The sequence below is a fragment of the Carassius auratus genome, chromosome 22 (genome assembly GCF_003368295.1).
Source record: "Carassius auratus strain Wakin chromosome 22, ASM336829v1, whole genome shotgun sequence".
Taxonomy (NCBI): Eukaryota; Metazoa; Chordata; class Actinopteri; order Cypriniformes; family Cyprinidae; genus Carassius; species Carassius auratus.
The window spans coordinates 28,901,496-28,914,251 of NC_039264.1; the positions used below are offsets into that span (position 1 = coordinate 28,901,496).

Below are 12,756 nucleotides of genomic sequence, written 5' to 3' on the forward strand. Positions count from 1 at the left end.
ATTGTTGTAACAGGTGGTATGCAATATGCATAACAATGATAATGCTGTTCATGCATAGACAACATTTAATGTAAGGCTGTGAAAACAATTAATAGCATCCAAAATAAAAGTAGTTTATTTAAGGTACATTTCTGTATATGTATATAAATGCACATACATACACGTGTATATCACCCTCTTCACATGAACCCTGAGGTGATCTATCTGCCGTGTTTCCTCCACATCTTCTGCATCCAGCTGCGTCCTCTGGTGAATGCAGGTATTTTCACTTCTGCACACACGAGTCCAACACTGTCTCTGTCACATCCACCATCTGCCAACACCAAGTCTCCAGGTAATAGTTTATTAAGAAGGCCATTATTCTCAGCCACATGTTTGTCACTGACACGACCTCCCCACATGAAAGAGAGAGATCCTTGTGGTTTAATGCCAATGAGATACTTTAGGATGTGCTGGTGTTTGTAGAGGGGAAATGTCTGTGCTCCAGCTTTGAGATTTGATACTCTTTTAATGCAAATTTTTATAGCATCCAAAATAAAAGTAGTTTAGTTGTAAGCAACATCTCAAAATGACAGTCCTGACATTAATAAAGTGTGCGGTGTAACAATGACTCCATTGCTAGTGGTAAAAACAACAACAAAAGTTAAACGTGTTTTGTTTATAACTTACCACGTATAACTTAATATTTCACTGGAATCTGACTTGAGGGGTTTTTCAGTCTCTCAACAGTGACAAAAAGAGTACGAGTGTTATTTAAGTTACTGTTTATAAGGTCTGAGAAGAAATTCTGTCTAGCTGTGGCTAGTTTCACATTAAAAGCATGAAGGCTGTCTTTATAGATGCTATCGTGAATTTCAAGTTTCTTCTTTTCTGCATTGTCTTTTCATAGTCTGAACTGCTGTTGATCTTCTCCAAACTGATTTCTGTCTGTTTGTTTTCTTTCTGACTATTATTGGAGCAATATCATCAATAACATTCTTAACTTTTGAGTTGAAGGAATCAAGGAGAATATCAACAGAGTCTGCAGAAATGCTTGGTGTTAAAGATATAGCCTCCATAAATAGTTCACTTGTGTTCTCGTTAATGCATCTCCTTCTGACAGAGACAGATCTAGATTCAGTGCTAGCAGAGATCAATATATCAAAGAAAATACAGAAGTGATCAGATAGTGCTATGTCTTTAATAACAATGGATGAAATGTTTAGACCCGTACTGATGATTAAGTCTAGAGTGTGTCCATCTTTGTGTGTGTGTCCATCACACGCTGAATCAGGTCGTATAACACTGATAAATGCATGTAATTCACTAAATCTATCATGATCAAAAACATTTTGTGTTGTGATATATTTATATCTAATGTGGTTTGATCTGTTGTCTTGACAAACAGCTTCGACATCAGCATGTATATTATTAGATGAATGTGGTCAGTGTATCTTTTAGTAGTTTGAAGTCTTACTTTTTTTCTTCTGCTTATATGAACTAAACATTTTTACTTCCACTCCACACAAAATGCCATATGAAAATATGAGAGAGCACACAGTTACAACAAGTGATCTGTTCTGGATCCATAAAGCAGTTGGAGAATCTGTGAAATCAGTCTGAGAGGAGAAACTATTTGATCAGACACGAAGAACAAACCGACTGAAGACAGTTACAGGAGAAACCAGAGTCAAAGACTCTCAGGATCTCAGGATCAAACACTGCTTTAAGACATTTTTAACATCTATATTAGGCTCAGCTTATTTCTGTTGAAAATGACAGCATTGATCTCCAGGAAGCTCAGAAGAGCTGATGATCTTGTGCATCAATGCTGAATAAATAGAGGGTTATTTAGCTGACAGGAGAGTTTGACTTCACTTTACTACAGAGCAGCCTCACATCAGCTCATCTGTCTCATCTCTCATTACTGATCCAGTTTGTCTCTTCATATCTGTGGACTGAAACCGCTCAAGATGTCTGACAGAGTTTGCTTCTGGTTGTGTTCGTGGCATATGCTTGGTGAGTTTGAAATGAGTATTTTTCTTTTTCTCTCAAATATGTGTGTTTGTTTCTCTAAATATCCTTTCTATAAAAACAGTGAAGCTCAAACAGCAGCAGCTTTAGTTTCAGTCGTGACGTGATTCTCATCTGAAGAGTTTTCTGTGGATGAATTCAGCTCAAATCAACTTCAGTTCCTGTGTCGGCAAATGGGTTTTATTCAAAATCACCATGAAGATTTTTTTTTTCGTTTTGTTGTTTGGATATTATTGGTCCAAGATTTACATTTGACACTGTTTACTTCAGTAAACCTTGACCTTAATCTGTGACAAACTCTTTCTGTGTTTGTTCTTCAGGTGTGTTTCTGATTCAGATGAAGTGAAGTCAGTGTCTGTGATGGAGGGAGATTCAGTCTCTCTACAGACTAACACTGAACTACAGACAAATGATGAGGTATTCTGGACATGTGGACACTCAGAGACTCGTATAGCTGAAATTGATAAAGACACTGGAAGATTCTCCACATGTGATGTTCTTGATGTGAGATTCAGAGACAGACTGAAGCTGGATCATCAGACTGGATCTCTGATCATCACAAACACCAGAAACACAGACTCTGGACTTTATCAAGTGACCATCAGAGGGAGAAGATTGACCACATACAGATTCAATCTTACTGTCTCTGGTCAGTCACAATTACATTTGTGCTGACAGTTTTCATACAAATATTTTCATTGACCAAATCAAAAAGCAATAAAAAAAAACCTTTAAAAACATTTATTCAGAGACCATAAAGATGTCAATAGTGCTCAGTGCAGTATAACTTCAGAATGATCTTTATGGTCAGTTGAAGTATTTTTACACACCTAACACATTTAAAAGACGGTCCATGGTTTAATGTGAGATACAGATGAATATTTAAGTTGATGTAAACTCTTCTCTCCACTGCGTCTATCTGTCATCCTCCATTCAGCTTCAAACTGCATGTAACATATACGACAGTCAAGACAATCACATTCTCTCCCAGATGATTCACTCTTCCTATTATACTTGAACTGTAAATAAAGTGCAATGTTTTTATTTTATTTTATATAAAATAACTTTATCTTGCCAGAGTTTGGTGCTGTTTCTAAATCGTGTAACTTTCTGCCGGGTGTGTGTTATGTTAATGAGGAAACTTGCAAAGATGGGAATTCTGACGCGTATGTGTGTGTTTATGAAATCATTCAAAGCTAATAAATTAGCAAACAAACAATGCACACTCCTCTCACACAGAAACAGAGACGCACATACAGCTCTGGTGTTTGTGTTTCAATGGCTTAAAATCAGTTTTAAAACAAAAACACGTCTTAAAAATGTGTGTCCATGCTACAAATGTAGTCCCTCATTTAAAAGAGTTTTCTAACCTGCATTTGGGCCCAGACCCTGTTCTTTCTTCGGTGGTCTCTACCGCCCCGTGACAGAATTCAGCCAGCAACATGGGTCCAGCACGACCCTCCCGAGGCGACGGCGTCCGCTCACAAACCTGCCTGAGAAAACAAACATCTCATGAGCAGAAAGTTATCACTTCCAGTCATGTGCACACACTCTCAAGTCTGCAAGTGTAGGTATTTGGACAGACCCTGACCTCCTTCTAATGTTACTGAATTCTGACTCTTCTCAATAAACGTCCACAAAGCTATTTGCATAAAACACACCCAAACCATCTCCATTTAAGGGCTTTATGAACAAACCTGTGTTTCACGCTTATAGTCTTTGCAACTTTAGGGATCTTATCTCTTCACGAACACCTTGTAACACTCCAGAGAAAAAGAAAAGTTGAAATTGCATCATATCACCCCTTTAAGACCAAGTAGATTTCTCTTCCGTCTAGTCACAATCACTTCAGCTCACACCGAGTGGGACTTTAATTTCTGCAAATCAGTTTGGGGGAATGCAGAGATGTGATTATTGATGGGAAGCACAACATCCACATCTTTCACTATTGTTAGTTATCAATTAGTTAGTTAATCAATTTGAACTTTTAGTGTATTATTGAACTTGGACCTCATTATTAGTCCAGGGCCCTGCACACACACACACACACACACACACACACACACACACACACACACACACACACCTGTTTACTGTAAAAACACAAAACACAAATTGTGCACACAATTTAGAAATTGAGATAATGAATTAGCAAATTGAGGGAACAAAATAGTAACTGTCTTCACATTTTAGTACAATGAGGGAATGAATAAGTAAATCATGCACACAATTTTTTTTTTTTTTTGCATGTCATTTTTAAATCGTTCAGAGCTGAGCATCATGAGAGGCAGATCTGCGCCAGAGTGATCCTGACTGTCAGCTTCGATATGGTCAGCAGAGTTTCTGCTTGTCTCTAGTAAATGCATGTTCCTGTACTGTAACCTACACAGCAGCTAGAGACAAACACAGAGTTGCTCAGCATTATGAGCCGGCGGAGAGCAATCGCAGAGACTTTGGTCCTTCATGAGATTGATTCTTACTGTAGTTTAATCTCTATACTGTGGACCCTCTGTTATGCCGTTAATAATGTTAAAAGAATAATGGTGCAGTAGATTTTGGATATTTGACTGTTTTATTTGTAATTTTCTTTATTATTGACATGTATTACAACAAAAGCAGCCAAGATGGCTTCCAAATTGTTCCAAACTATATTCAGATGTGAAAAAACTGTACATCAATACACAGTAAGCTTCAAAGCAAAATAAATTAATTGTGCTGTTCAGTCTTTATGCTTTGTGTTTGTGCTTTGCTTTCTTTAACCTAAATTGATTTAGTTTTTTAGTTTTTTGTTTTCAATTATAAAATACATGTTATGTAAATGTTAAAATACCTTATCGATCTGTGATTTGTGTCGATGTGCACAAGAGAAAGAGGCGCTCGAACGGAGTACGTCCTCCGAAAGATGCCTTTTCAGAATTTGCTGCAGAATGGAGGGACAAAATGTGCTCAAACTGATTAACATTAGATATTAAACAATTATAAAGTAATTTGAATCATCTAACTTTTTGTAAACATTAGAAACATTTTGAAGTAAGAAGTATAAATGAGTACACCTGACCACATCTGAACATATAAAACATGTCCTAGATATAAAGATTCATTTCTAAATTGAGTTTCAGAGGGGTGTGATAATTCATGCTGTGTACTGTAATCTTTCTACAGGATAAAGTGCTGAAACCCTTTCATGCTGCATTTAATGGAAAATGAATGAAACTGACAATATATTAAACTGACAAAGAGTGATAACAAAAAGCTTACACAACAACTCTTTAGGATCATAGTTACAGCTATTCAATGGACACTTTTCACATTTCTGTAGTTGTCAGAACTGATATAATTGTGTCTGGGTAAACAGAGATACTGTTTAGTGGAAGTATAACGTTAGTGGTAATGTAGCAGGATATTACTATGTGATATATAAAATAAAACAAAAACAAACAGAAAAAAATCTCTTCTTTATCAAAGTGATTTTGCCATTTGTAAGGAAGGATGTAAATGAGCGAATTACTCTAGCCAGTGCTGTCATGTCACGGGACAATCATGTTTGGGTCAAATTGTAATACTCTGCTTCACAATGGTGAGGTACTGCCTAAATTTCTGCCATACTCATTGAATATCTGTCCATGTGAGAACAGATAAAGGTTGATCTCTCTCATCTCTCACACTTTTTACAGTCTAATGATTGAGATTCGAGTCTCAAACAAGATCTTTCTTCTGTGTTCCTGGGGTTTCTCTTCATCAGATCCAGAAATGTCTCTGTCTAAAAGCACATATATCTACATCACAGCAACCGGAGATGATAAATTCAGAAAATAAGATGAAAATAACTGGACATTTTCTATTTGTATGTAGTTCTGAACAATTTCAGTGAATCATACATTTCATATATCTTAATTATTCATCATAACCTACAGAATAACTGAATAAATCCTTCAATCTGAATTCATAGACTATTGCTGTAATGAAAGAAATGTAATGAAATTTCTTCAAATAAAAACAGGACTGTATATGATTCTGTTATATAGCATATAATCATTATCTTTCAGATTGATATGTTTGTCCTGGATTATTTGATATGATTTGTTATTATTCATTAACCCTTCAGAGTAGTCAAATGTAGCAGAAGGAGGTGAATGGAGCAGATTGAGAGGGAGAATGTGAAGAAACAGCAGGTGGCGCTAGTGCACTGTTTTAGTTTGGGATCTGCTGTTAGAAGGAAGAAGAAGGAGAAAGCAGGTGTGTTTGTGCTTCACATTCCTGTCCAGTTGGTGGCGCTGATGCACGAGATCTGTTGTTAACTGGACTTTGATTTTCTCCAAGATGAAGTCGTGTCAGGTGACAAACATCAATCGTGAAGATCGCACAGGTGTTTAACAGCGATCACAAACCGGAAGTGTGTGAAAGACTTCTGGATTCTGTTCCTGCAGCACAAGATCGTCTGAACTACTGCAAGTAAGTCTGAATACTTTCACCATTACACTTATTTAGGAGAATGATGAACGCGTTTCAGAGCTGGATGAAGCGGGATTTGTTCAGGTATAACTTATACCTGTCGACGAATAATAAACCACCGAGAAACAGAGAGATATTAATAAAACAAACCGTTTAAAGACGATGAATGTAAAAACATTTTTACACGTTTTTAAAAATATCTCTAAAAAATATAGACTAGCAGTCCGAATAATTCTAAAAGTGTTATTTCATTTCCTCCTTCTTTGTATTTTAAGACGCGAGACCGAAAGTGTTTTGTGATCAAATCAAACCTGTTCTTCTGGACAGACAGGTTAATAAACATGAGCAAAACAAATCTTCTTTTAAACTTCTTAATGCTCCGAAGCTTAATATATAGTAACTTATTACTGATAGTAACGTGTATGTAAATAAAGAAGTGTGTTGTTCGTGATCTGAAGAGATTATTACATGGCAGTATATGTGTAGCAGATTTTATTTGTATATTGATTGCTTGATAAGTCAGAGATTCAGCACTAGTTATTTTCTTCATCATTTGTTCCTCTGAACTCTCATGATCTTGATCTGATTGTCATGTCCAGGTCATGATGAGCATCTGATCTTCTTCAGAGACACAAAGATCTCAGTGTTGAGCTGTTCATCTGCAGTCTGTCAGAGAAGAGAGGAAAGATGAGTCTCTCACACAAACAGAGGTAAGACTGAGTCTGTCTTTTCAACAAGCAGTGTTTTCTCTCACTGTTGTCAGGTCAAATGATTTACATAACAAAGCAGAACTTCCTCTAAATGTTTTTATATTGTCTCGGGTTAAAAACAGCTGGAAACTTGTTAAATGTCTAATATACAGGAATATTTAAATCCTGTACAACCCCAGAATTAAAATGTTTTTCACTTTAGTTTCAGGTTGCACTTTTAGTGGATAGAAAATGTTAATAATATGGTAACTTAAGCGAGTCAAAATAATCATTTCAAACTGAAGTATATTTTGCTGTAAAGTGTTAAATAAACTAAAATGAGTAATAATTTCTTGTGGCTCAAGTGGTAGAGCATTGTGTCAGCAGCGGAAGGTTGTGGGCTCGATTCCCAGGGATCACATGTTAGGTAAAAAATGTTAGCCTGAATCTAGTCTTTTTTTTATGTCTCTACTGGAGCGTTCTTTGATCCATAGCATTGAATAACTCAAATATTATGGATAGGCCTATAAATATAATATTAAGGTTAGATAATCCACAAACTAATTTCAGAAGGAATCTCAGTGATTTGACTCTGGAGACAGATCTGTAATTATTTAACATAACACGCTGAATGTCTTAATTTTGCCCATATAACAAGTCTGTCTGTGATGGGCATCATTGCATTAATAAAACATCTACTAATACTACAGCAATAAATATTATGTATAGCAGTCAGAACATTGTTTATTTTTTGGCTCCGGAAAGATACTGTTTGTATTGTTTCTTCACTTTAATCTCTTTTATTCTTTAATTTCAATTAATAAGAAATAGCATCAATGTGTAACGAGACTTTGATGTTATGAGAGGCAATATCCAGTGAATTTCCAAATCAAAAAGATCCCACTTGACTGTAAAACTCTGTCATTCGTTTCAGATGACAGGTTTACATGGTCTTGAAGTATGATGCAGATGAATCTGATTTTGATTAGTTGGTTGATATAATGGAAGAGCACATCAGAAATGTCTGTGCTGAGAAACTGAATGATGCTGAAGCTGTAAATAATGAAGGATGTGAGAGTGGTAAAGCTGGGGTCTGTGTCACGATTGCTAGAGAAGATATAAACGAGGAAGGTGAGAGAAGTGAGATGACTGAGACTGAGGAGAATGAAGCTGAATGTGGCACAATGTTAGAAATGAAGCTTGTGTGTTACATGAGGATGATACTGATGTGACAGAAGAGAGCTTGGACTATACTCTGATGGAAGGGGACTTTTCTTTTTTTTTTTTTTACATTGTGGTTTCTTTTTTTAATTTATGAAATCAATTGTAATAATGTTTTAAAAATGTTCCCACTCTCTTCTTTGTGTCATTAGTGTAAGATCAGGCTCACATGTGTCCAGCTCTGTGTCTGTGACGAGTGACCGGTCAAAAGAAGGTGTGCCACCAGGATTCAGTGAGAAAACCCCATCAGATACTGAAAGGTATTTCATTTGGTTTGTTACAACATAGCATTAGCTAATGTCTTCAGTAGGATGTCTGTGATAGAAAATAAGTAAATAACACAATAAATCACAGAGTTTCTGCTTCTTTCTTCACTGAACTGTGTCAAGAGCTTCTTTCCAGTAATACAGTTACACAGACAGACACTAGAGAGCATAAATTCAATAATGTGACAATCAAACATGAATGTGCTCATCTATCTACAGAAATGATTGTTTACAACATTAAACCTTTTCCAATGAGACTGAAGAATCTCTCTCTTCTTTGTGTCATTAGTGTAAGATCAGACTCACATGTGTCCAGCTCTGTGTCTGTGACGAGTGACCGGTCAAAAGAAGGTGTGCCACCAGGATTCAGTGAGAAAACCCCATCAGATACTGAAAGGTATTTCATTTGGTTTGTTACAACATAGCATTAGCTAATGTCTTCAGTAGGATGTCTGTGATAGAAAATAAGTAAATAACACAATAAATCACAGAGTTTCTGCTTCTTTCTTCACTGAACTGTGTCAAGAGCTTCTTTCCAGTAATACAGTTACACAGACAGACACTAGAGAGCATAAATTCAATAATGTGACAATCAAACATGAATGTGCTCATCTATCTACAGAAATGATTGTTTACAACATTAAACCTTTTCCAATGAGACTGAAGAATCTCTCTCTTCTTTGTGTCATTAGTGTAAGATCAGACTCACATGTGTCCAGCTCTGTGTCTGTGACGAGTGACCGGTCAAAAGAAGGTGTGCCACCAGGATTCAGTGAGAAAACCCCATCAGATACTGAAAGGTATTTCATTTGGTTTGTTACAACATAGCATTAGCTAATGTCTTCAGTAGGATGTCTGTGATAGAAAATAAGTAAATAACACAATAAATCACAGAGTTTCTGCTTCTTTCTTCACTGAACTGTGTCAAGAGCTTCTTTCCAGTAATACAGTTACACAGACAGACACTAGAGAGCATAAATTCAATAATGTGACAATCAAACATGAATGTGCTCATCTATCTACAGAAATGATTGTTTACAACATTAAACCTTTTCCAATGAGACTGAAGAATCTCTCTCTTCTTTGTGTCATTAGTGTAAGATCAGACTCACATGTGTCCAGCTCTGTGTCTGTGACGAGTGACTGGTCAAAAGAAGGTGTGCCACCAGGATTCAGTGAGAAAACCCCATCAGATACTGAAAGGTATTTCATGTGTTTTGTATTATGGCACTAGCTAATTTCTCCACTAGGATATTTGTGATAGAAATTAAATAAAACCATAAATCAAAGAACAATATCTGCTTTGCTTTTTATTGATCTCAGTCTGGAGCTTCTTTCCAGTAAAACAATTACACAAGCAGCAGGAACGAGCCATAAATTCCCCATAGAGACATGAATATGTCTTTCCATCTTTCTGTTATTACTGTCAATAGTTTTTTCCATATAGGACATAAAAACTTACATTTGTACTTGAGTAGAACCTTCTTTTTAAAAGAATTAACTTATAGCTGCAGCATTAACAGCTAAAGTTTGCTCTGTGTTTGATTAAAAAAAAAAGAGATTTGTTTAATATATTGCCTTAACCACATTTAATTTTATTCACCATTTTAACAGTCTGCATTATGAGACATTAGACTCAGACTTCCAGATTAACAGGAACCGCAAGAATTTCACAGACAATCTCCTAGGAATCTTCCAGGTGAAAAATATTCAATTAATGATTCTATTTATAACAAATAAATTGATTATTGGACAATGTTTCTTGTTTCTTTTACAAATATTTTTATTTATGGATCATATAGTGTTCTTTTGCCTCTGTTTTTTGTTCTTTTGTTTGTAGGATCTTGAGAAGAAAATAATCACATTTCTAAAAAATGAACTGGACATGTTTAAGAAAATATTACAAAAAGAAGACATGCAGTACTTTGTGAAGGACTTTAATGAGAACAGATGCAGTATGAAAGAAGCAGCTCTTGATCTCACGCTCTACTTCCTGAGAGAGATGAAGCAAGATGAAGCTGCTGATACTCTAGAAGGTAAGAGACTCATGATCATCTGTAAACACTGTCACTTATAAATGTAGAGAGAAAATATGATTAATCTATATCTGTATTTTGTTTCTGTTTAGATGAACTGTTCTTCATTCATCAACTAAAGTGTAGCCTAAAGAAGAAGTATCAATGTGTGTCTGAAGGAATTGCAAAGCAAGGTGACTCTACACTTCTGAAGAACATCTACACAGATCTCTATATCACTCAGGGTTGTAGTGAACAGGTCAATACTGAACATGAGGTGAGACAGATTGAAGTTGCTTCCAGACATCATGAATCACAGGAGATACAGGTTGAGTGCAAACATTTGTTTGAAGCACCTGAACAAGACAAGCAGATCAGAACTGTACTGACAAAAGGAGTTGCTGGCATCGGAAAATCAGTCTCTGTGCAGAAGTTTGTTCTGGATTGGGCCGAAGGAAAAGAAAATCAAGATATCAGCTTCATATTTCCTCTTCCATTTAGAGAGATGAACTTAAAGGAAAAAGAAAAACTAAGTTTGATGGACCTTATAACTCAGTTTTTCCCAGAGACAAAAGGACTGAACCTTACAAGAAGAAATCAATTCAAAGTCTTGTTCATTCTTGATGGATTGGATGAATGTCGACTTCCTGTAAACTTTAGGGATAATGAGACGTGGTCTGATGTATCATCACCAGTCTCTCTGGATGTTCTCCTGACGAACCTCATCAAGGGAAATCTGCTTCCTTCTGCTCTCATCTGGATCACCAGCAGACCAGCAGCTGCCAGTAAGATTCCTCCTGACTGTATCGACCGGCTGACAGAGATACGAGGATTCAATGATGCACAAAAGGAGGAGTACTTCAGAAAAAGATTCACGGATGAGAATCAGGCCAAAGAAATCATTGATCATGTTAAACAATCAAAGAGTCTCTTTATCATGTGCCACATCCCAGTCTTCTGCTGGATTTCAGCCACTGTTCTCCAGAACATTTTAGAGGAGAAAAGAAATAATGTTGTGAAAAACAATCAGGCTGATGATGCCTCCAAAACACTGCAGGAGTCAAATACTGAAGACACTCCTAAGACTCTGATACAAATGTACACCCACTTCCTCAGATTTCAGATCCAGCAGAGCAGACGAAAGTATGATGGAGAACATACACCAGATGTTTCCTGGGATAAAGATGCCATCTTTTCACTGGGGAAACTGGCATTTGATCAGCTGGAAAGAAACAATGTGATCTTCTATGACACAGATCTGGAAGCCTGTGGTATTGACGTCTATAAGGCATCAGTGTACTCAGGCATGTGTACCCAGATCTTTAAGGAGGAAACAGGGATCACTCTTGGTACCATGTACTGCTTCGTTCACTTGAGCATTCAAGAGTTTATTGCAGCCCTTTATGCACATCTGTTTCTAGACATTAACAAGAAAAGTATATTTGTTCATGCGTCTACAAAATGGAAATATAAAAGTAAAACCATCATTGATTTGCTCAAGACTGCAGTGGACAAGGCATTAGAGAGTGATAATGGACACCTGGATCTTTTTCTTCGCTTCCTCCTTGGTTTGTCACTCCAGTCCAATCAGAGACTCTTACAGGGTCTGTTGAAACAGAAAAATAGAAATGAGAAGAGCAAAAAGGAAATAGTTCAGTACATCAAGCAGAAATTAGAGTCTAATCTGTCTCCAGAGAGATCCATCAATCTGTTCTACTGTCTGAATGAACTGAACGACCAAACTCTGGTGAAAGACATTCAGACCCACCTTAGCAAAGGAAGTCTATCATCTGCTGATCTTTCTCCTGCCCAGTGGTCTGCTTTGGTCTTTGTGTTGTTGACATCAGAGGAGGAGCTGGAGGAGTTTGAGCTTCAGAAATTCAAGAAATCAGACGAGTGTCTCATTAGATTATCAGCAGTCATCAAAACCTGCAAAAGAGCTCTGTAAGTTATTTAATATATTTTGTCATGTTTTGTTCTCATCTTAAAATTGCATTAATCTACACTGATACTAGGGGTGAAACGGTTCAGCTTTTTCATGGTTTGGATTGTTTCATGGTTTTAGGGTCATGGTTTCAGTACAGTTCGGTATGTGCTATG

At 36.6% G+C, this 12,756-nt stretch overlaps 1 protein-coding gene and 2 long non-coding RNA genes across 4 annotated transcripts; all 3 read left to right on the forward strand.

The window, feature by feature from the left end:
• On the forward strand, positions 1-4,636 carry LOC113040272 (uncharacterized). Of its 2 annotated transcripts, none has more exons than XR_003275173.1 (3): positions 1-334; positions 2,334-2,662; positions 4,283-4,636. It is a non-coding gene; the product is annotated as an uncharacterized LOC113040272 (long non-coding RNA). The 2 variants fall into 2 exon arrangements; XR_003275172.1 differs by lacking the exon at positions 1-334 and adding an exon at positions 1,806-1,998.
• Positions 4,637-6,139: 1,503 nt separating this feature from the next.
• Positions 6,140-7,084, forward strand: LOC113040271 (uncharacterized). Its single transcript, XR_003275171.1, has 3 exons — positions 6,140-6,249; positions 6,334-6,465; positions 7,065-7,084. It is a non-coding gene; the product is annotated as an uncharacterized LOC113040271 (long non-coding RNA).
• Positions 7,085-7,137: 53 nt separating this feature from the next.
• On the forward strand, positions 7,138-12,604 carry LOC113040268 (protein NLRC3-like; the record flags this gene model as incomplete). The annotated part of the gene is made up of 6 exons (XM_026198607.1): positions 7,138-7,175; positions 8,528-8,635; positions 8,931-9,038; positions 10,256-10,340; positions 10,482-10,677; positions 10,770-12,604. Coding segments are annotated over 6 exons (2,370 nt in total), but the record flags the coding sequence as incomplete, so codon positions are not given.
• Between the last annotated feature and the right edge of the window lie 152 nt (positions 12,605-12,756).